Here is a 21,887-nt window from a genome sequence, read left to right as displayed (position 1 = left end):
TTTTTGAACAGGGTGTTATATTAGCATTTTTACAATGCAGTGGAATCTTTCCCATGTCCAGAGTGTTTTGCAGTATCATAACCAATGGATCCACCATCTCCGCTGACACTTCCTTTAATACCCTAGGTTGTAGACCATCAGGGCCAGGGTACTTTTCTGCCTTTAATCCCAATAGGGTGGCACAGTGGTTAGCACTGATGTCTCACAGCCCCGGGACCTGGGTTCAATTTCAGCCTCAGGTGACTGTCCGTGTGGAGTTTGCACGTTTTCCATGTGTCTGCATGGTTTCCTCCCACAGTCCAAAGATGTGCAGGTTAAGTGACTTGGACATGATCAATTGCCTTCTAGGGTGGGTTTCAGGAATAGGGCCAGGGATTGGGCCTAGGTAGGGTGTTCTTTCGAGGGGCGGACTCGATGGGCCAATTGCCTCTTTCTGCACTGTAGGGATTCTATGAAGTTTGTTGAGTACGGTTTCCCGACTGAGGCTGATTGTTCTAAGTTCCACATGTTCCAAGGGAGAAGAGTAGAAACTGGAAGCAAAATTGATAAATTTGTCCAGCTCAGGAGGAGAACAAGAAGCAGCACCAATATAGCCATTGACGGACCAGAGAAAGAGGGAGCCTGCATTGGGCTGGAACAAGAAATGTTCCACGGACCTCACAAAAGAACAGGCATAACTAGGGTCCACGTAGGTACCATATAGCCATGCCTTTTATATGGAGACGTGAGACAAGTTAATAAGAAATTGTTTAATGAGAGAAGTTCAGCGAGGTGGAGAAGGGTGGGTGTGGACGGGGACTGTTCAGACTTCAACCATGGTTGAAGCATCAACGATGACAAGATTTGGGAAAACTCTGTTCCTCTAATAGTCCAATATGATGTTTCGCACCCAAAAATAAACGGTTGCTATTGGGGAGAGACAACCAGAGAACACAGGTGTAAGATAATTAGAAAAAAAAGCATCCGAGGGGAGATGAGAATTTTTTTATGCAGGGAGTTCTAATCTCACAGGCACTGCCTCCAAGGGTGCTGAAAACAAATTCAATACCAAAGAAAATACCCATTCGTCAGAATTCAAGTTAAAAATGGTCACTTGCATCAGGCTTCAAATAATAGCTTTCGAAAGAGACAGAATTATAGTATAAAGAGTGGAGAATAAAACACTTTACCCCAGCCATTATTGATCTGCCCAAGATTCCAGACCAGCCCTCGGGTAGGTTCAACATCACAATCACCATTGTTTTAAATAGAGTTTCTCTGTGATTTCACAGACAGGAATTATCCCCAAGGGCCCCAAATAGATTTTTTTTTAAGCTTCTGAAAAAGTTAATATTTTTATTTCTGATTCCCCAATTTTCTCCCCTCCTATTCTGAAGGCTTCAACTGGTGCAGCGGCAGGGAGGGCCTTCGGAGGACCTTCGCCAAGCAGGCATCCTTCTTCAAACATGGAGCGAGAAAGCAGAAAGAACATGCAACTTCCAGCAGAAACAAAGTCATACACAAGGATGTCTTCCAGAAAGAGGCGGTGCATCATATGGGTGAGAGACTGAGCCACTTTGTCCACAAAGGCTCCCAGATTAATTCTCAGTCTCTGCTGCATTAGTTCACCTCAAGGACAGGCAATAAATGAAATGCTGGTCTTGTCAGCATCACTCACGTCCCGTCAACAAATAATTAGAAAGGCAGGAAGGCTGTCGAAATGCTACAATGGCAGATCTTTCTGGGCCGGATGGTTAAAACTAATGACCAAAGTACTTGAACAAGCTATCATCTTTTTCCAGAGGTTTCTGCGTGTAATAATTGAAGTATTAGGGAACAAAATTTGATACTAAGCCACACAAGATAATATTGAACCAGGTGAACAAATGCTCACTAGGAGGTCAGTTTTAAGGAGCGCCTCGGAGGAGAAAAGTGGAGACAGTCAGAAAAGTTCAGGGAAGAAATTCCAGAGCTTCGGGCCGAAGCTACTCAAGGCATGGCAGCGAATAGCGGAGTGAATAAAATCAGGAATGCTCAAGAAGCCAGGGAAGGATTTGAAAACGAGGAGCATTTTTAAAATGATGGTATTGCTTGACTGGGAACCAATGTCGGTGAGCAATCAACGGACAGGATGGGATTTGGACACAGGCAGAGTTTTGAACGACCTCAAATTTATGGGTCGCAGTGAGCACAAAGACAGTGAGGAGGAGTGGGTTGGAATAATCACGCCTGGAGGTTACGAAGAAACAAGTTTCAGCAGTTGATAAACCGAGGCATGGTTGATGTTACGGAGAGGAAAATAGGTGGTGCTATTAATGATGGTCCAGATTTTTGATAGGAATTCTGCCTCCATAATGTATATTCTACAAAAAAAGTCAATGCTGAGCATTAAGAATACAACTAGCTCTGAACCTAATAGAATTGTTTTGTTTATTTTTGCAAGACTTACTACCTTCATAGATTGCATCAATATAAACTCGAGGTTCAAACTTATGATGTTTTGCTGATGTTTCTATATCAGAATAAGGCCTTAATATCAAACGGTGTAATAGATGCTGAAAACAATGTTCAATGCGAAAAATGAATAAAGTACCAAAGTATCTTAAATTGTGGCAAGAAAATGAATTGAATAATATCCTCCTGCACTTGGTGTATCGCAGAACAACAGATGCTTGCAGTTTATGAGGGGTTCTTTTTAAATTACTCTCCAAACATTCAATTTGATTGTGTTCGCTTGCTCATTAATTGAAAATGTCATGGTCACAAAGTGGAACTGAAATATATGGAAATTTTACAGCAGCCATAAACCTCCACCAGAAGCCGTGTGCACATAAAAAGCTGAATGTAACTTACAGCTGACACTTGTCGCCTTTGATTCCTTTTGTTGTGCAGAAACATTTTCCTGACTCGGTATTGCAGATGGTCGCGTGTCCGTTGCACTTGCAAGCTTGGGGAAGCAAACAAAATCAAAAAATGCAGCCAGTGAAAAATTACAAAAACAACCATTCATCTTTGCTCACTGTGCATGAATTGAACGGGCTAATTTACGTCTGGTCTATTGCCATGCTGCTTGCACCACGATACAACAACTTCAACGGAATGAGACATCCCAAGGTTCTTCACAAGACTATTATTAAAAAAAGTAGCACACCGAATCACAGAAGGTGATATTAGATCAGATGACCAAAAACTTGGACAAAGAGGTGAGTGAGGCAAGCGAGATAGAGAGAGAGACTGAGGTGCAGGAAGCAAGTTCCATAATTTGGCACCAAGACAATTGAAGGTACAGCCATTAATGGTGGAGCAATTAAAATCTGGAGTGTTAAAGAGGCCAGAAGTAGGGAAGCACAGATATCTCAGGGGGGTTGTGGGGCTGGGGAGATTACAGAGATGGGGGAGGGGTATGAAGCCATGGAGGCATTTGAAAACAAGGAGGAAAATTTTAAAATCAATACAAGCTGTTACATCAAGAGCCAACATAGTTCAACAAGCGCATGGATGACAGGGGAATGGGGCTTGCTGAGAGTGATGACACAAGCAGCAGAGTTTTGAATAACCTCAAGTTTATGAAGGCAGAATGGAAGAAACAAGCCAGGAATGTGTTGGAATTGTTGAGGCGGGATAATAAATGCGTGGATGAGGGTTTCAACAGCAGCTGAGCTGAGGCAGAGGCGAAGTCGAGCTGTGTTATGGAGGTGGATATAGATGCTGCTTGAGATAGGCCTCACCCCCAACTTTAGAAAAGGAACCACTACTGCACCAGCGTGGCAGTTCCATTTTCCACACCAGCTTAATAAGACAGTAAACGCATAGAAAATTGTAGGCCACTTCAAACTGTTGTCTGGATTAAGGTTGCCCCATTTATCTCATCAATGTTCCTGTCAGGCATGGGAGCCGGTTTAACTCAGTGGGATAGACAGCTGGTTCGTGATGCAGAACAGGCCAGCAGCGCGGGTTCAATTCCCCATACAGGCTAAGGTTATTCATAAAGGCCCCGCCTTCTCAAACTTGCCCCAGGACTGAGGTCCTTCCGTTAAACCCCCCTCAAAGGAAAAAGCAGCCAACGGTCGTCTTAGACGATGGCAACTTTACCTTTCAGACAAAGAGGAGATACTTGACCAGCCAGAACTGGATTTAAATTGTGAATGGAGGTGAAAGGATAGTGAGCACACACATTACACCACCAAGTCAGACATAATCATTTATCAATCAGCTCAAATATCTATTTTCCAGTTTCAGGAGTTCAACTGAAATGACCATGTATTATTTCTATTCAACCATGGCATAATGTCACAAAGTGTTGCATAATATCACAAAGTGGCATCATGCTCTAATTTATAAATTAAATCCTGGTAAAAACTGTGCCATTGGAGAGACCACGTTAACTCCCAGTTACTTCCACAGAAGAGGAAACTTCATTGCTTACACATGCCTCAGCTAAAATATTACAGGGCAGCACAGTGGTTAGCACTATTGATTCACAGCACCAGGGTCCCAGGTTCGATTCTCGGTTTGGGTCACTGTCTGTGCGGAGTCTGCACGTTCTCCCAGTGTCTGTGTGGGTTTCCTCCGGGTGCTCCGGTTTCCTCCCACAGTCCAAAAGATGTGGTTAGGTGGATTGGCCGTGCTAAATTGCCCTTAGTGTCCAAAAAGGTTAGGTGGGGTTGCTGGGAAGGGGTGGTAGTGCGGGCTTGGGTGGGGTGTTCTCTTTGGGGGCCAGTGCAGACTCAATGGGCCAAATAGCCTCCTTCTGCACTGTAACTTCTCTGATCTATGAGTGTATCATCCAACCATTCTTTCAACTGAAGGGTGGGCACAAAGGGGATATAGAAAAGACGATCCTAATTCACGTGCAAAGGGCAATTCGTGCAGGAAGGCAGAATTGATATTCATGAGATTTCACTGTGGAAAGGAAAAAAGACAACTGACGCAAGGCCTTTTGATGCAGCCTTTTCCAGCCAGACTGGACGGTAGAGCAGTTTGAATGTTCCGACTGAGAGAAATAGAAAATGCCCCAATTCATGCACTTGTTTTCCTGTCTCTTCCATCATAAGTTCTAAACAAATAACCTGACCACCAATTTCACCCTGTCCATTTCCATACTCAGAAAAGATCTTGTCAAGTGTTCGGATTTCTGATTCTTGTCACCTTTTCCCGTGCTTTGGTGTCTTTCTCATTTAGTTGTTCATAATCAGGTGCTAGCCAAATTTCTCAGCTTTCTTCGGCAGGAATGTGTCTTCGACTAGCTATGCACCTCAGAAGGGAGAACCTTGCTTGGTCTCTCTCCCACCCCCAGCCAGAAATAAACTTTTTTTTAAAATGTATTCTTTCACTGGGTCAACATTGGTTGCCCATTTCGAATTTCCCAGGAACTGGGTAGTTTGTTAAGCCATTTCAGAGTGCAGTGAAGGATCAACCACATTGCCGTGGGTCTGGTGTCACATGTAGGCCAGACCAGATAAGGTTGGCAGATTACCTTCCCTAAAGGAACCGGACGGGATTTTACAACAATTGATGATACGGGTTGCTGTGGTGGGATTTAAACCCGGGTCCTGAGAGTATTAAACTGGGCCCTCTGGTATACCAGTTCAGTGGCTTTATCACTATGCCATCGTCTTCCCACTCATAGAATCTCTACAGTACAGGAGGCCATTCGGCCCATTGGGTCTGCACCAACTCTCTGAAAGAATACTTCAGCCAAGCTCAATCCTCCGCCCTATCCCATTAACCCCTTAATGTAACCTACACATTGTTTTGGACAGTAAGGGGCAATTTGGAATAGCCAATTCACCTAACCTGCACATCTTTGGACTGTGGGAGGATACCTGGGCACCCGGAAGAAACCCATGCAGACATGAGGAGAACATACAAACTCTGCACAGACACTGACCCAAGGCTGGCATTGTGTCCGGGTCACTGGCGCTGAGACAGCAGTGCTAACTAACCGCTGTGCTAAACCCAACCTGTGCTCAGCAAATCCTGAGTGATGATGAGAGACCGCTGCATGTGTCCACCTATGGGAAAGCATGAAGCGAGACACTTGTATCTGTACTGAGTCTGGTTATTACTGATCAATGCAGCTCACAACTTTTACCCTTCTGCAAATAAAAGGCTAAAAACTCAACTTCAAACAGTTACTCCAAACCTCTCAGATGAACTCCAACTTTGTGAGGCATGATGATGCAGGCAGGCAATAACTCTTCAGCACAGAGCATAATTACACAGCACAAGGGAAAGAACATAGATCCCCAGAAGTAAATTAATCTTCTTTATGTAAAGGCAGCAGATGACTCGAAACAAGTTCAGTTCAAAAGAACAACATGACCATGGGACTACTGGCAATGGATGTTACATACCTCAAACCAAAAAAACTGCACTATAAATAAATAAATACAATCAAATATTGACAATCAATTATTCCTCGGTTGCTCAAAAAAGTGTAGGGAGTTCTTGAGCAATGAAAGAATCAGATTTGATTCCCAGAATCTTTTTGCCGACAGTCATTGTGAAGTTTCACAATTATCAGCCATTTTCATTTCACCTTAAACATATCTCAGGGCAGCTGGCACCTCTATGCCCTTGAAGTAAAGATCTGGAGAAGGAAGATACTGTGAGAAATTAGGAGTTTATTAGTCAATTGATACTTACATTGGCAACTCCCTCCATTTTTAGGATCTCCATAATAACCAGAGATGCAAGTTTCACAGTGGTTTCCAGTTGTTAGATCTTCACATTTCTCACAGATGCTTTCATTAACACACTTGCTGTGGCCATTACACTGGCAAGCTAAGAGAAACAAAAACAACATGTTTTCATCCAATGTGAGGTATAAAATGACAAGTATCAACTAATACACCAGCTCCTCGCTCCAAACATTGCACATTGCTTCTTGGACATAATGCATGAGAACAGTTAGTTTCTATTTGTCTCTGATAGGTCAGTAAATTCTATGATCTATGATTTACTAACCTGGACACTGGATAAAGGACCAGTTGTATTTTGTTTCTGCTGGGCACATGCTGACATTCAAAATGGGTAAATCTGGGGTATTTACTGTGGGGATTTTCACAGGTCCTCGATAAGATCCTTCTATACACTGTCCCTTTCCAGTATTGCTGGGGTCAGTACACCACCCGCATCCTGGTTGCTCCAAGCACTGACTGCATGTTCGATAACCAGAACAATTTTCAGCTGGTGACAGAAAAGACATGCATCATCAACACATTCTGTTTTCATGTTCATCTGTGATTCCACATGAAAAAGATTCACACATTATTCATAAACAAGAAGACAGGGCTAATGTGCAAAGACAGAGTGCAACCAGAAAAGAAAATTGTCCAAAAGATTACACAACAAAGTGCAGGTATGAGAGTGACTGAAGAAATTAAATGAATCGCTTATTGTCACAAGTAGGCTTCAAATGAAGTTACTGTGAAAAGCCCCTAGTCGCCACATTCCGGCGCCTGTTCGGGGAGGCTGTTACGGGAATCGAACCGTGCTGCTGGCCTTCTTGGCCTGCTTTCAAAGCCAGCGATTTAGCCCTGTGCTAAAGATAATAAGGTCTGAAAGTTAGTAGCCGAACAGTGGTATGAATTTTTTATTTTGCAACAATGGATCATGTACAAATTATGGCACAAAACAGCAAACTGACTAAAGTGAGGGGCTGGAAGATTATAGTGCTTTTGATCATCTGTGGTGCGATGCAAATATTTCCAGACCACTTCAAATGGGTGGAATTGCAAAAGTACCATAAAATGAGCAATTACTTACACCTCACAGAAGATTCACTGATTTTAGTCTTGAGACATTTATAATCATTAGAAGGTTAGGTGTGCATGCAGCACTGAGATTTTAGCAACTAAATGTTATATTCAAGCATAATCTCATTTACTGAAAAACATTTCAACCCACATTTAGAAATTGTGGAAGTGTGTGGGGGGGAGGACGCAGTAGGAGGAGGAAAGAACGAGGGAGATAAAAAAGACAACTACTGTGAAGGTTCTATGCAATCATACATAGTCCTCCTGTTACATGCAGTAACAACTCCTTGATTTGAAAGAGGGGATTTAAATTTAAAGTAATATCCTCAATGAATTCAGATAATTATTTGGAATGCAGATTGGCCTGTCAAATTTGGTGTTATAGAATAAAACGTCCAACCAGCAAGAAACCGTTGAGTGAAAAAGATTTTAACAAGATTTTCCTAAAAACATTTTTATTGACAAAGCAAAATTATATCCTATTCTCCATGAAGATGTGAGGCAATGTTTAATAGATAGACAGCTGTTAGCAACCTTACATTAGCAAATAAGCAGACATGTCCACATACACACACATGATGAACTATGAGGTTCCCTTAATAACAAAAAGGCATAGCATGCTACATTGGCAATTAAGGACTGCAAATTCCACCAGAATAATTCTGAGTTAAGGATACCACCAAATTGACAAAAACACTGTCGAAATCTGCGAAGATTAGTAGATTAGTAGATCAGAAAACTGGTCAAATTTTAAGAACCAGCCAAGAACGACAAGAAAATAACGAGAAGAGAGAAAGCTGGCTAGTAATATAAAAACAGATAGTGAGAGTTTCTACAAGTATTTAAATAGGAAAAGAGTAACTAAAGCTAGTGTTGGCCCTCGAGAGAAGAGAGTCTGAGCAATTGAAAACAGAAAACAAGGAAATGGTATAGACATTAAACATGCATTTTGTGTCTGCCTTCACTGTAAAGAGTTGGGAAAACCTCTCAAAGAGAATTGAAGATCAAGAGGTGAATGGGAAAGAGGAACTTAAAACAACCACCATCACGAGGGAAAAAGTTATGGCAAAACTATCAGAATCATAGAAATTCTGCAACAGAGAGAGAAGTCACAGAGAGAGGCCATTTGTCCCATCATGTCTTCGGTAGTTGAAAATGAGCCACCCGGCCTAAAACCACTTTCCAGCATTTGGTTCATAGCCCTGCAAGCTGCAGTACTTGAGATGCTTATTCAGACACCTTTTAAATGAGTTGATAGAATCATAGAAATTAGACCTACAGGCTGCCAGGTCACCAGGACCAGATCACCTCAATCCGTGGATCTTAAAAGAAGTGGCTGCAAACATAGATGCAATGGTTGTAATCTGCCATAATTCCTTGTATTCTTGATGTGGAGATGCCGGCGTTGGACAGGGGTGAGCACAGTAAGAAGTCTTACAACTCCAGGTTAAAGTCCAACAGGTTTGTTTCAAACACTAGCTTTCGGAGCACTGCTCCTTCCTCACCTGAGGAAGGAGCAGTGCTCTGAAAGCTCGTGATTCAAAACAAATCTATTGTATTCTGGAAGGATCCCAGTGAATTGGAAAATAACCATTGTTGTTACATTATCTTTATTCAAGAAACGGAGGAGGCAGAAAGCCAGTTAACCTGTCATGTCAAAGAGGAATAACTAGAATGCATTATTATGGATGTAATCGAAGGATACTTAGAAAATCATAATGTGATTAGGCAAAGTCAACATGGGTTTGTGAAAGAAAATTTTGTTTAACTACTTTATTAGATGTTTTTGAGGGAGTAACAAGCAAGGTAGATAAAGGGGAACCTGTAGATATGTATTTAGATTTTTAGAAGGCTTTTGATAAGGTGCTACATCATAGGGTAGGATTATACAGTGTTGAGGGTAGCATATTAGCATGGATGAAGGATTGGTTAATTTACAGGATGCAGAGAGCAAGATAAATGGGTCGACATCAGGTCGACAAGCTGCAACAAGTGCAGTGGCCACATGGATCTGTGCTGGCACCTCAACTATTCATAATTTACATCAATGATTTATATGAAAGAGCCAAATGTATGAGGAGGCAGTGGGGTCGTGGTACTGTCACTGGACATGTAATCCAGAGACCCAAGGGGTAATGCTGTGGGGCACAGATGATGGAATTTGAATTCAATAATTTTAAAAATCTGAAATTAGAAGTCTAATGACAACCATGAAATCATTGTTATAAAACCCATCTGGTTCCCTAATATCTGTCATCCTTACCAGGTCTGGCCTACATATAACTCCAGACCCACAGCAATGTGGTTGACTCTCAAATGCCCTCAGGGATGGGCAACAAATGCTAGCTTGGCCAGCAACGCCCACGTACCATGAATAAATAAAGAAAACAAAAATGGGCCAACAGTCTGCCGGGGTGAACTTAGAACAATTCCTACCCCAGCGAGCGTTCTAACTGCTGGGACCAGCGTTAGCACTAAAGAGGTTGGTAGCTGGAGCTGTTTTTAAGCACTTCATTTACTACACACTCACCGCAACCAGGAAGCTGGCTCACAGAAAACCTGTTCCTCTGAGATGGGGAGTCAGAGGTGGACCCACAGCTTGATGCCAATGAGGAGCGCAAGGACACCCTCGTCCCCAGGGTAGGCCACAGACTCATCCTGAACACTGCCTGGGAGGTGGTGGCAAAGACCAGCCTTACCAGGAGACATGATATGGAGATGCCGGTGTTGGACTGGGGTGGGCTCAATAAGAATTCTTACAGCAGGTTAAAGTCCAACGGGTTTGTTTTGAATCACTAGCTTTCGGAGCACAGCTCCTTCATCAGGCGAATGCTGAGGTATGGGGTATCAGCTGGGGTGTGAGGGTGTCCAGAGGGATGACCTGGGTGGGCTCCCAGATGGACAGAGGCTCCCTAGCATTCAAAGCACACTCCCGCTCCCCCTCCGCGCCCAGCTTGTTAATACTTGCACAAACTCACGCCCGCGAGACTCCTGCCTATACTGTGTCCAAGCTGCGAATAAGATTTAAATCCATGCATAGATCAGCCAGCGCGGGGTGCGAACATCGATATCGCCGCCAGCTCCAGGTGAGGGACTGGAGCACGGCTTCAGAATCGGTTTAATTTTAATTTTACCTTACCCTCACTTACACACCAAATTTCCTATCAATATTAACAGAACAGAGAGGAAGCTGAAATCCAAGAATAAAGACAAATGTTACAGGCAACTTACTAAATAACTGACAGTCCAAAGCGAGTTGGGCTGGTGCTACAGGAGCAAGAAGAAATGGAGATGCATAAATTAAATCAGGTGCTCCCAGTGCTAGGTCAACCTGGATGGAGAATTGCTTCAATATTAACAAGAGGGCCCACTCCCAGAACAAGTACCAAAGTATCTGGTTGCCCTCCACATCAGTACTCGAATTTAGTCATAGCTGCTGTCTGCGAGAACGAGTAGAGCTGGTACTAGGCACTGCTGGAGCTACATAACAGAACCAAAGGTGCCAGAGGAATGGGGATGGGAGAGGATGGGTGCAATTTGCAATCGGGACCACAAAGTCAGTGTTTCAAGTAGCGGGAAAGGGCAAGCTGAAAGTCTCCAGGTACAGGCCCGACTTGTGATTGGAGCAGCTGCAAGTGTGAGCGAAGACAGAGGTGCTCTTCCAACCACAGATTCTGTCTCTCCCACACTTGCTATTTCAGCTCCTCCGATGAGAGACTCCCATTCTCTTGACTTTCCTGGTCTGCAATACTGCAACTCAGTCTCGCCTGTGTTTACTGCTCCTCCAATGACAACCCTGCAACACACACCGAGAAAGAAAGACAAGAATTGTCACCAAAGCAAAGGAGAAGGTATGAGGAGGGCAACAAAAAGCTTGGTCAGCTTTAAAGGAGGCTCTTGAAGTTTGTTGAGTTCTTAAAGGGAAGGTGATACTCCTCAATAATAATAATAATCTTTATTGTCACAAGTAGACTTACATTAACACTAATTAAGTTACTGTGAAAAGCAGAGGGACACAGAGGGAGAATTCAGAATGTCCAAATTATCTAACAGCAGGTCTTTCGGGACTTGTGGGGGGAAACTGGAGCACCGGAGGAAACCCACACAGACACAGGGAGAACTTGTAGACTCCGCACAGACAGTGACCCAAGCCGAGAATCAAACCAGAGACCCTGGAGCTGTGAAGCAACAGTGCTACTCACTGTGCTACCCTAAAAACACAACCCGGGAATTATTTGTTCATCCCTGCTAATATCTTTGAAGCTCAGTATCCAAATTCCTCTATTCACACCTCTGTGAATTACATTAAAGCTGCAATACTAATGCAAACAGTTGTTGACTTCATAAGACTTCTGTATGTCGGTAACATGCTGGGAACTAATGTAGATTTGCAAAAAAAATTCAACCCCCTCAACATTACTTGATCTGCTCAAATGAAGATAATGGCTTATAGATAGTAAGCAATATCCATAGTTGATTGTCAACAAAGCAGGAATCTATTTTTGTAATGCTCAGCTATGTACCCAACATGAAAACCGATCACCATGGTTAATGGGCTCCAAATATATTCATAAACCCACGTCAGTAGAAGTTGCAGTGTCTCTTATGGAGAGGACGAATTCACACCACATGCGCCACACTATTTAGACCACAAAACATAGAATGCAAGGATTAGTTCTTCAATCACGGGGTACTTCTGGAGTTTATCCAGAATCAGCTAAGTTTTCAAATGATTTTACACCCGAGACCATCCTACCTCTGATGCAAAGGTATTTGTGAGGTTGAGTGAGCAAAACCACAGCAACCACTGACATTTCGACCCATCATAATTCCATTAATAGGCCAGGCTGCTGGCAATCAAATGTGAAATCAAGTATTGTGGATCTGCTTTGCTGACGAATTGCCAAGGATCAACTTATTTCCCATTACTAAGGCTCATATTTTTGGCAGTGAAGAAACACACATCAGAATAGGAAGCATCCAATTCTTACTTTTATATTTTGTCCGACTAATAGTGGCAATATACAATAATGGTGAGAGACTACACAAGTAGCTAGATATTAGTTATGATTACTCCAATCTTATTTATAATTAAACAAATTTTTATGGCACTACCTACCTATTTAAAAAAAACTTGTACTGCTGCTAACAAGAACGATTGTTAACCCAAGTCAAATTGTACGGATTTATCCATCTGGTTTCATCTGACAAAAAAAATCAACTTTTGAATTTCATGGGACATATGGTTAGTTTAGTCATTTGACACTGGCTTTTCACCTTTATGGGGGGACTTTCATTCCCTGCTCTATTTACTGCCTTACTGCACAAGTGTTCCATGAAACAAAATGGGATTGAACGCGTGGGCATGAAAACATGACACATAACTGCCAGGGCTTGGCATTAAACTGGCAGTCTCGCAGCATCAGAGCCACGTTTCAGCAATAACATCATTTACCTTGAGCACAAGATTAACACCCATTACCAAAGTCTTTTTTTAAAAATCAAAATAATCTCCCAGTGCATCGACCTTCAAATAAAACTGATGTTGTGATAAACTTCCTAGGATGCATTAAAATGCCGGTTTTATGAAATTCATTTGCCAGGACTGATTGCAACTTTGATTACATGTGTAATTGTGATAATTGGACATTGTTAACTTTGGTGGTGTGTAACATGCAGAAATAGAATTTCATCACTTAAATGTTTAATCTGTCAATAACACTGTTTCAATTATAAAATTACACAATTAGCTACTTAAATTGAAAGTCTCTCCTCAGAAAGGATGTCTAGTTACAGTCAATTGCAATGAAAGTCTGAAACTGGGATAAAATGGCTCAAATCTAAGAGTACAGGTGTAAATTATCAGGACACCATCTAACATTCCTTAGCTTTGGAGATCCATCACTCTAATGCAGGATTCAGGGAACTTTATCTTTAATGGAACAGCAGTGATGGCAGCCATCAAGAGTACAAGCTAATCACTTTCATGGAATACACATAAGGTACCTTCACAAGTGGGCTGTTCTTGAACACATATGAATTGGATTGGTTTGGATTTGTTTATTGTCACGTGTACTGAGGTACAGTGAAAAGTATTTTTCTGCAAGCAGCTCAACAGATCATTAAGTACATGAAAAGAAAAGGAAATACATAATAGGGCAACACAAGGTACACAATGTAAATACACTGACACGGACATCGGATGAAGCATATAGGAGGTCATTAATCAGGTCAGTCCATGAGAGTCATTTAGGAGTCTGGTAACAGCAGGGGAAGAAGCTGTTTTTGAATCTTTTTGTGCGTGTTCTCAGACTTCTGTACCTCCTGCCCGATGGAAGAAGTTGGAAGAGTGAGTAAGCCTGGCGGGAGGGGGCTTTGATTATGCTGCCCACTTTCCCCAGGCAGCGGGAGGTGTAGATGGAGTCAATGGATGGGAGGCAGGTTCGTGTGATGGACTGGGCTGTGTTCACGACTCTGAAGTTTCTTGCGGTCTTGTGCCGAGCAGTTTCCATACCAGGCTGTGATGCAGCCAGATAGGATGTTTCTATGGTGCAATTGTAAAAGCTGGCAAGAGTCAGCGTGGACATGCCGAATTTCCTTAGTTTCCTGAGGAAGTGTCGGCGCTGCTGTGCTTTCTTGGTGAGCACGATAATCAAAGTAGAGAAAAGAAGGTGCATTAGCTCAACTCGGGATGACGGAAGGAAAAGTGCAATTGCCACAAATGAAAGGCACGTCTTGCTGACAAGGACGGTAAAACATATTTTGGCCTATGTTAAATGATTATCGATTTTCCACTAAATCGCCAAAATCAGCTTGTAAGCCAACATCAGAGGGAAGAAAGTCAGCAAGCATGTTTGCAACAGCAGTAACTAGTTGTAATGCTAGTTACAGGGGAACCAGTGGATGGAAGTGAATGCCCTAGGGCATGCCCTTCCCATAAAGGAGCCCCTCCCCAAACCACAGCCATAAAGGCCCAGACAGTGGCTGAAGGAAGGGCCTTCCCAAAGAGAAACTTCCCTGGATTCCGCAGACGGGCAGCCAGGTCAACGTGGCACTTGTAGTTGTCAACTCCGGTGTGAACGTAGGCAGCGAGTAAACCAGCGGTCCAGGTGCCCTGATCGAGGCAGACGCCAGCCCACAGCCCGTACTTTCCATTTAGAAGAGCCAGACGAGGAAGACAACTGCATGCAGTTGAATTGCTTGGAAACACCCCCGAATGGCCCCCGGTAAAGATATAGTGAGAGTGAATGGGCACCTGCCCGATATGGAATTGGACACTGGCACAGCAATCTCCATAGTAGGACAGAAGACGGTTCACTGCATTAAACTGGGGATTCTGACCTTGGATTTAACGGGCACCCAGGTCAGATCTGCCACCTACATGGGAAAACCATTAGATATCGCAGATACTACCATCATCCTGGTGGTTCATGGGTGCCAGTCAGTGAGCCTTTTTCTTGTGCTGCAGGACCACAAGCCCAGCCTGTTTGGCTGTGACTGGTTGCACCATCGACAGCTGCACTGGCAGCACATCCTTCAGATGGGTTCCGGTGGTTTGGGCTCATGATTAATAAGGGGATTATGGGGAGAAGGCGGGAGAATGGGGATGAGAAACATATCAGCCATGATTGAATGGCGGAGCTGATCCGATGGGCTGAATGGCCTAATTCTGTTCATATGTCTTATGATCTAATGCCAAATGGTTTAGAATTCAATTCCAGACTCTCCGTTTAACACCCAGGATAGGTAGGGAAAAGCAAGTTGAGAAAAATCTCTCTCAGGAAAACGTCATTCAGCTTATTCATGTGAAGACAATCAACTGTTCTTTTGATGCTTGCGTCTAAATTAACTCAGAGGGCTATCCAGTTTGCTGTCCAAAAACACATGGTGGGATTTGATGCGTTCCAATAACAAGTGTACACTGCAATGGTTCTCCTTATGATTCTTGGGTTACGTTGTCACGTATGTGGGGAAAAGGGCTTTTAAATCAAAGGAGAAGAATGATCCACTCAAGGTACATTATGGCATTAAAAAGCTAAAATCTATGCGAGGGAACAGCAGTTTGGGGCAGCGAATACAAAGAATGAGATGGGGAATGTTGCTGTTTGGTAAAATGGAGAATATATATAAAAAAATAAGGTTTCCTCATTGATACAGTGAGGTATGAATATAAAATAGAAGCCTTGGAGTAGATACAGAAATTTACCAAACTAACACCAGGGATGAAGAACCAGTTTTGTGGAGAATCTAGAGAAGGTGGTATTGCTCAGAGTATAGAATAGATATTTTCACACTATTTTGGCATATAAAAAACACATTGAAGCAGAATTTAAGTAAATAAAATTCCTTAATACAGCAATGACAAGTAAATTTTCTGAGAGCTTTAGCAAAGTTATTTTAAAACTCCACCTGGAAAAACAATTAGCTTCAAGTTGACTACAATTTAAAAAATCATCAAATCCATATGCAGCACAAACATCGGTAAAACCGAGATAAATGTTTACTCACGCTGACAGCTATTCTTGGTGTACCACTCCATGCACTGGCCAAATGGGAAGGAAGGCACATATGCATTTGCGTCCACACACTGCTTCATGTTGCTGCACCACATGCACTCAGAGTTGCCACTGGTACATTCGCCGCACGTTATCCTGAGTGCACAAGGTGTGCGGCACTGCTTCGCACTATGGTTTGCTATAAATTGAAGAGATAACACTGATTTCAGCGACATTTTATTTTCTGCCCTCATTTCACTTCGACACATCTTCCCCCAACTGAAGGATAGTCAGAGTAAACCTCAATTCCATTTTTCAAAGCTCTTGGCAACAACGCAAGCTGAAAAATGTTGTTGTCTCAAACTTGTCCAAAATCCCCCCTACCCCAAGTCAGTTGTCTGGTAAATTCATTGTATTGCACTGCAGCGTTTCAATAAATGTGAACAGATGTGCCTGAAATGTAGCACGTTTTGAATCACAGGCTAAGGCCAATTCACATAATCTGTAAAGCATGCCTCGAGAGGTCAGTTCATTTAAAACTTAACGCAAGAGCTATTGCAAGGGTGCAAGTTCATCGCTGTGTTCATTTGCCAATTATAAAAAGAGATTTATTTTTCCAATTGAGGAAACCGCCTAGCTGTGTCAGACGATTCCTTTATTATTTTCAAATGTCCATTATTCTCGGCATTAACATTTCTGGAGATCTCTAAAATCCTTTGAACCTTCAGGAGCTCAAAGTGCAACTGAAAGATTAACTATCAGATTTTCAGAATAGACATCCACTTCTCCCATTTGAGGCCCAAAGCAGAAGAACTTGGACCAACTTCAGTCAGAAAGGAGGCTCATGCAAATTCAACATGCCCTTGCCTGCTTTAATGTGGGAAACGTCGAAGAGGTGGCACAAGAAAATAAAAATTATATTTTTCTTGGGTCACAGTGACATGATCTGAAGGGCTTTTAGAGCTTCTGTCATAGATTTTTTTCCACAATGAAACAAGTTTGTTTTTTATCCAAGCCTGTATTCTGAAATTGACATTCACAGATGTCAGTTTGACCCTCAAAGCTATTATTTCCATTATCCTGGTTCACAAATTGTGACTTCAGTCGTTTTTACATTTTTTAAGAAAAGGAAGCAGCATTTCACAGGTCGGGCTTTAAACAATGCCTTTTGATTGATGCTAATAATAACAACAATACATCATACAGAAGGTGCCTCACATATTAAGCCTTCATCAACTTTCAATTCCAATGCCATTTCTCCCCATGTCCATTGGAATTCCTGTAATACAGCCTGCACCCATCAAACTAAAAACTACAGTGACAGCGACAATTTCCACTGCACATCGTCACTTTATATTTGAAAACTTAACGCTTGCATATATTAATTCATAGCTCAAACAAACCTGTCAGGCAGAAATCTGACCAGTCTATAATTTCCTGCTTCTGTGCCAAATTCCCACTTCTCTCAAGAAAGTGTTCTCGCACTCAAACTTTGAAAGCCATTCCCATTGCATTCTGTGCATAAAACTACCCAAGTAGAGCCCTGCAATTTGACTGTCTTTCAGCCATTAAAATTGCTCTGTGACATTTCCAGCAAGTACGTGCTGACGTATATTGACATTTAGTGGCAATTGTTTTACAAAAAAAAATGCGGTGTACCCGAAATGTCAGTTGACTGAATTTATGAAATTTTATTTTGCGAAACGTCAGTGAATGTTGTAATTTTAAAAAGCTCAGCACTAAAACAGATAAAAGTAAAATTGCAGCTTGACAAATTTCAGATATTTTTGAGGTTGTAACTACCAAGGAGATGAGGGGATGGCCTGCAGAGCGGTTTGGGGCCATCCTCCGCCAATGCCTAGCAATCGTCAACCAGACGAGTGGGGCTGAACGTACCCGATTCCATTTTTATCTATCTAATCGAGACAGACAATGGCCGCCAATGGCTTCTCTTCCTATTGTCTCGGGTGACCACAACCCCTCCACCCTCCTCCCCGCCACGGATCAATCCTTAGTCGCTCCAATTTTTCACCGACACGCTACCTCTCAGCGACATCAGCCGAAGGCATGTCAGTTTCCATAGGAACATCAATAACATCCAGCTTTACTTCACCAGCATCTCTCAACTTCTCCACTGTCTCCAACATGTCACATGGCTTATCTGACATCCATTAATGAGCCAACAGAAAATCCTCCAATGAAATATTGGCAAGACGAAAACCATTGTCCTTGGCTCCCATCACAAACTCCACTGATTCCATCCCTCTCCCTGGCTCCTGTCTGGGACTGAACCAGACAGTTCACAACTTCAATGTCATACCCAACCCCAAAAATGAGCTTACAACCATATACCCATGCCGTCACTAAGACCTATTTTCACGTTCGTAATATTACTCAACTTCAACTCTTCTGCTACCTTTATTAATTCCACACTGGACTATCTCTCACATTTCTGGGGGTTTCCCACATTCTACCCCACGTAAACTGGAGTTGTGTTTATCCATCATACCAGTGCTCAGTAACCCTGTCACCCTATTAAACAATGCCTCTATTTTAAAATGTATCAAAATTTGCTGATAATACAAAGCCAAGTGGGACAGTAAGCTCCGAGGAGGATGGAAAAACGCTGCAAGAAGAAAAACATATTCAATGAGTGGAAAGCAACCGGGTGATGGGATACAAGGTGGCGAAGTATAAAGTTATCCCTTCGAGAAGGAAAAATTAAAAAATCAGAATATTTTTAAAACAGTGACACTGGGAAATGCTGTACAGGGACCTGTAAAGAGCTTTACTAAGACCACAACAGGGACTGCCTGTTTGCAGTTTTGGTCTACAAATTTAAGGACATATTTGCAGTGGAGGTAGTACAGCAAAGGTTCACCAGATAGGTCCCCAAAATGAGAGACCTAGCAGAATGAAAGGTGATTTCATTGAAACATTCAAGCTTTTAAAGTAGTTTGACAGGTTAGACAGAGAGGGCATCTTTCCATTTGCTAGGGAGTCTAAAACACAGAAGCACAGTCTCAGGATAAGCAGACTATCATTTAGGAATGCGGGGAGGAGAAAGTTCTTCACTTAAAGAGTTATGAAAGTTGGGAATTCAGAAGGTTATGAATATTCCATTGTTGAATACATTAATGGCTGGAATAGGAAGTTATTTGGTTTTTCATGGATTCAAGGCATGTGGGAAGTGGGCAGAGAAGTGGAATTGAAGACCAAGATCAAATTGCATGTCAGAGCAGGTTTGATGGGCCATATAAGAACATAAAAACTAAGAGCAGGAATAGGCCATTCATCCCTTCAATATGATTGTTCAATATGATCGTGGCTGGTCCTCCATCTCAAAACCATATTCGCACTTTCTCCCCAGACACCTTGATACCATTAAAATCTAAATTTGCCAATCTCTTTTTGAATACATTTAGTGACTTGGCATCCACAGCCTTCTGTGGTAGAGAATTTCACAGGTTCACTACCCTTTGGGTGAAGACATTTTTCCTCGTCTACCCTGCATCCTCAGACTGCCAAACTAGGGGAAACGTCCTCACCGTGTCTGGTCTGTCTAGCCCAGTTAGAATTTTATATGTATCAATCAGTTCCACTTTCATCCTTCTAAACTCCAATGATACAGGCCCAGACGAACCAATCTATCCTCAGAGGACAGTCCTGCCAATTCTGGTATCAGCCTCGTGAATCTCTGCTGCACTCCCTCTATGGCACATATATCCTTTCTTAGGTAGAGAGACCAAAACTGCACGCAGTACTCCAGGTGTGGTCTCACAAAGGCCCTGTATAACTGCAGTAAGTTGTCCCTACTTCTGAACTCAAATTCTCTACAATGAAAGCCAACATACCATCTGCCTTCCTAATTGCTTGCTGCATCTCTACTTTCATTGACTGGTGTGGAGATGCCGGCGTTGGACTGGGATGAGCACAGTAAGAAGTCTTACAACACCAGGTTAAAGTCCAACACGTTTGTTTCAAACACTAGCTTTCGGAGCACTGCTCCTTCTTCAGGTGAATTCACCTGAGGAAGGAGCAGTGCTCCGAAAGCTAGTGTTTGAAACAAACATGTTGGACTTTAATCTGGTGTTGTAAGATTTCTTAATGTGTTCATTGACTGGTGTACAAGGAGAACCATATCCCTTTGTACATCCACACATCCCAATATATCATTTGAATAATACTCTTCCTTTTGGGTTTACATAAAGTGTGTAACTTCACGTTTAGCCATGAGGTACTGTATCTGCCATGTGTTTGCCCACGCACTCAACTTGTCTATATCACCTTTAAGCCTCCTTGCAACCGACACAACTCCAAAATCTGTCCATTTTTGTGTCATTAGCACTCATCCAGGTCTCTTACGTACAAGCATTGATCCCTGTGGTACCCCACTGCTGCCTGCCACTCGGAAGAGGAGCCATTTATTCCCACTTTGCTTCCCAATCTGATTAACAAATTCTCGATCCATTTCAACACATTATTCCCATCCCATGTGCTGTAATTTGCCTACTAGTCACTTATAAGGGACCGTAGCAAAAGCCTTCTGAAAGTCCAAATACACCACATCCACTGGTTCTCTCATCTATTCTACTAACTATGTCCTAAAAAATATTCCCGTAGATTTGTTAAGCATGATTTGCCTTTCATAAACCTATGCTGGCTTTGTCCAATCCCATTAATGCTTTCCAAATGTTCTGTTATGGAGTCTTCCCCACGACTGATGTTAGGATATCTGGTCTATAATTCTCCCTTCTCAAATATTTTTTTATTTTCCTCCTTTTTCACATTTTCCCCCAAATTTACACCCAACAATAAACAATAATAGGTAACCAATGTAATGTCAATCCCCATATCTATAACAACGATCGCATCCTCCCACCAAACCCCTAAACATTAGCCGGCATGTTAACATAAACAAATGACGAAGAGGAATCAGGAATCACCCATAGTCATCATTAACACATACCTCGCCCCCAACCCTCCCAGCCCCCAACCCCCCCTAATGTTCGATGTGAATCAATTCTCCAAAGTGAATAATGAATAACGCCCATGAATTGTAAAATTCCTCCATCCTACCCCTCAGTTCAAATTTGACCTTTTCAAGCGTCAAGAATTCCAGCAGGACCCCCGCCACGCCAGGGCACACGGTGGAGAGATTGATCTCCACCCTAACGGGATCTGCCTTTGGGCAATCAACGAGGCAAAGGCTACAACATATGCCTCTGCACCTGTTTCCAACCTCGGCTGGTCCGACACCCCAAATATGGCCTCCCAAGGGCCTGGGTCCAGTTTCACGTGCACGATTTGAGATAATCCTAAACACCTCCTTCCAGTAATCCTACAGCTTTGGACAGGACCAAAGCATATGAATGTGGTTTGCCCCACCAACACCGCCCCGCAAAGTTCACATGCATCTTCTACCCACTCAAAGAGCCACCTCATCCTCGCTCTTGTAAGATGCGCTCTATACACCACCTTCAGCTGTAGCAGCTCCAATCTCGCACACGAGGTGGAGGCGTTCACCCTCCAGAGCACCTCACACCAGAACCCCTCCTCCATACCCTCTCCCAACTCGTCTTCCCAATTTGCCTTGATCCCTTCTACCGGCGCCTTCTCCTCCTCCAAAATAGCCCCGTAAACCGCCGATGCT

The 21,887-nt window shown here is 42.8% G+C and overlaps 1 protein-coding gene across 1 annotated transcript in view; it reads right to left on the bottom strand.

The window, feature by feature from the left end:
• The window catches only part of atrn (attractin), a 382,044-nt gene that overhangs the window by 202,609 nt on the left and 157,548 nt on the right, over positions 1-21,887 (bottom strand). Inside the window, exons 18-21 of the mRNA XM_038792945.1 lie at positions 16,248-16,433; positions 6,949-7,170; positions 6,628-6,765; positions 2,833-2,926 (exon numbers count right to left, since the gene is read on the bottom strand). Coding sequence (XP_038648873.1) covers positions 2,833-2,926; positions 6,628-6,765; positions 6,949-7,170; positions 16,248-16,433 — 640 coding nt within the window. The remainder of the gene's footprint in view (positions 1-2,832; positions 2,927-6,627; positions 6,766-6,948; positions 7,171-16,247; positions 16,434-21,887) is intronic.

This window comes from Scyliorhinus canicula, chromosome 3 (genome assembly GCF_902713615.1).
Source record: "Scyliorhinus canicula chromosome 3, sScyCan1.1, whole genome shotgun sequence".
In the NCBI taxonomy this organism is placed as follows: domain Eukaryota; kingdom Metazoa; phylum Chordata; class Chondrichthyes; order Carcharhiniformes; family Scyliorhinidae; genus Scyliorhinus; species Scyliorhinus canicula.
The sequence above is the reverse complement of the archived record's forward strand: the minus strand, read 5'-3'. Positions and strand labels throughout refer to the sequence as shown.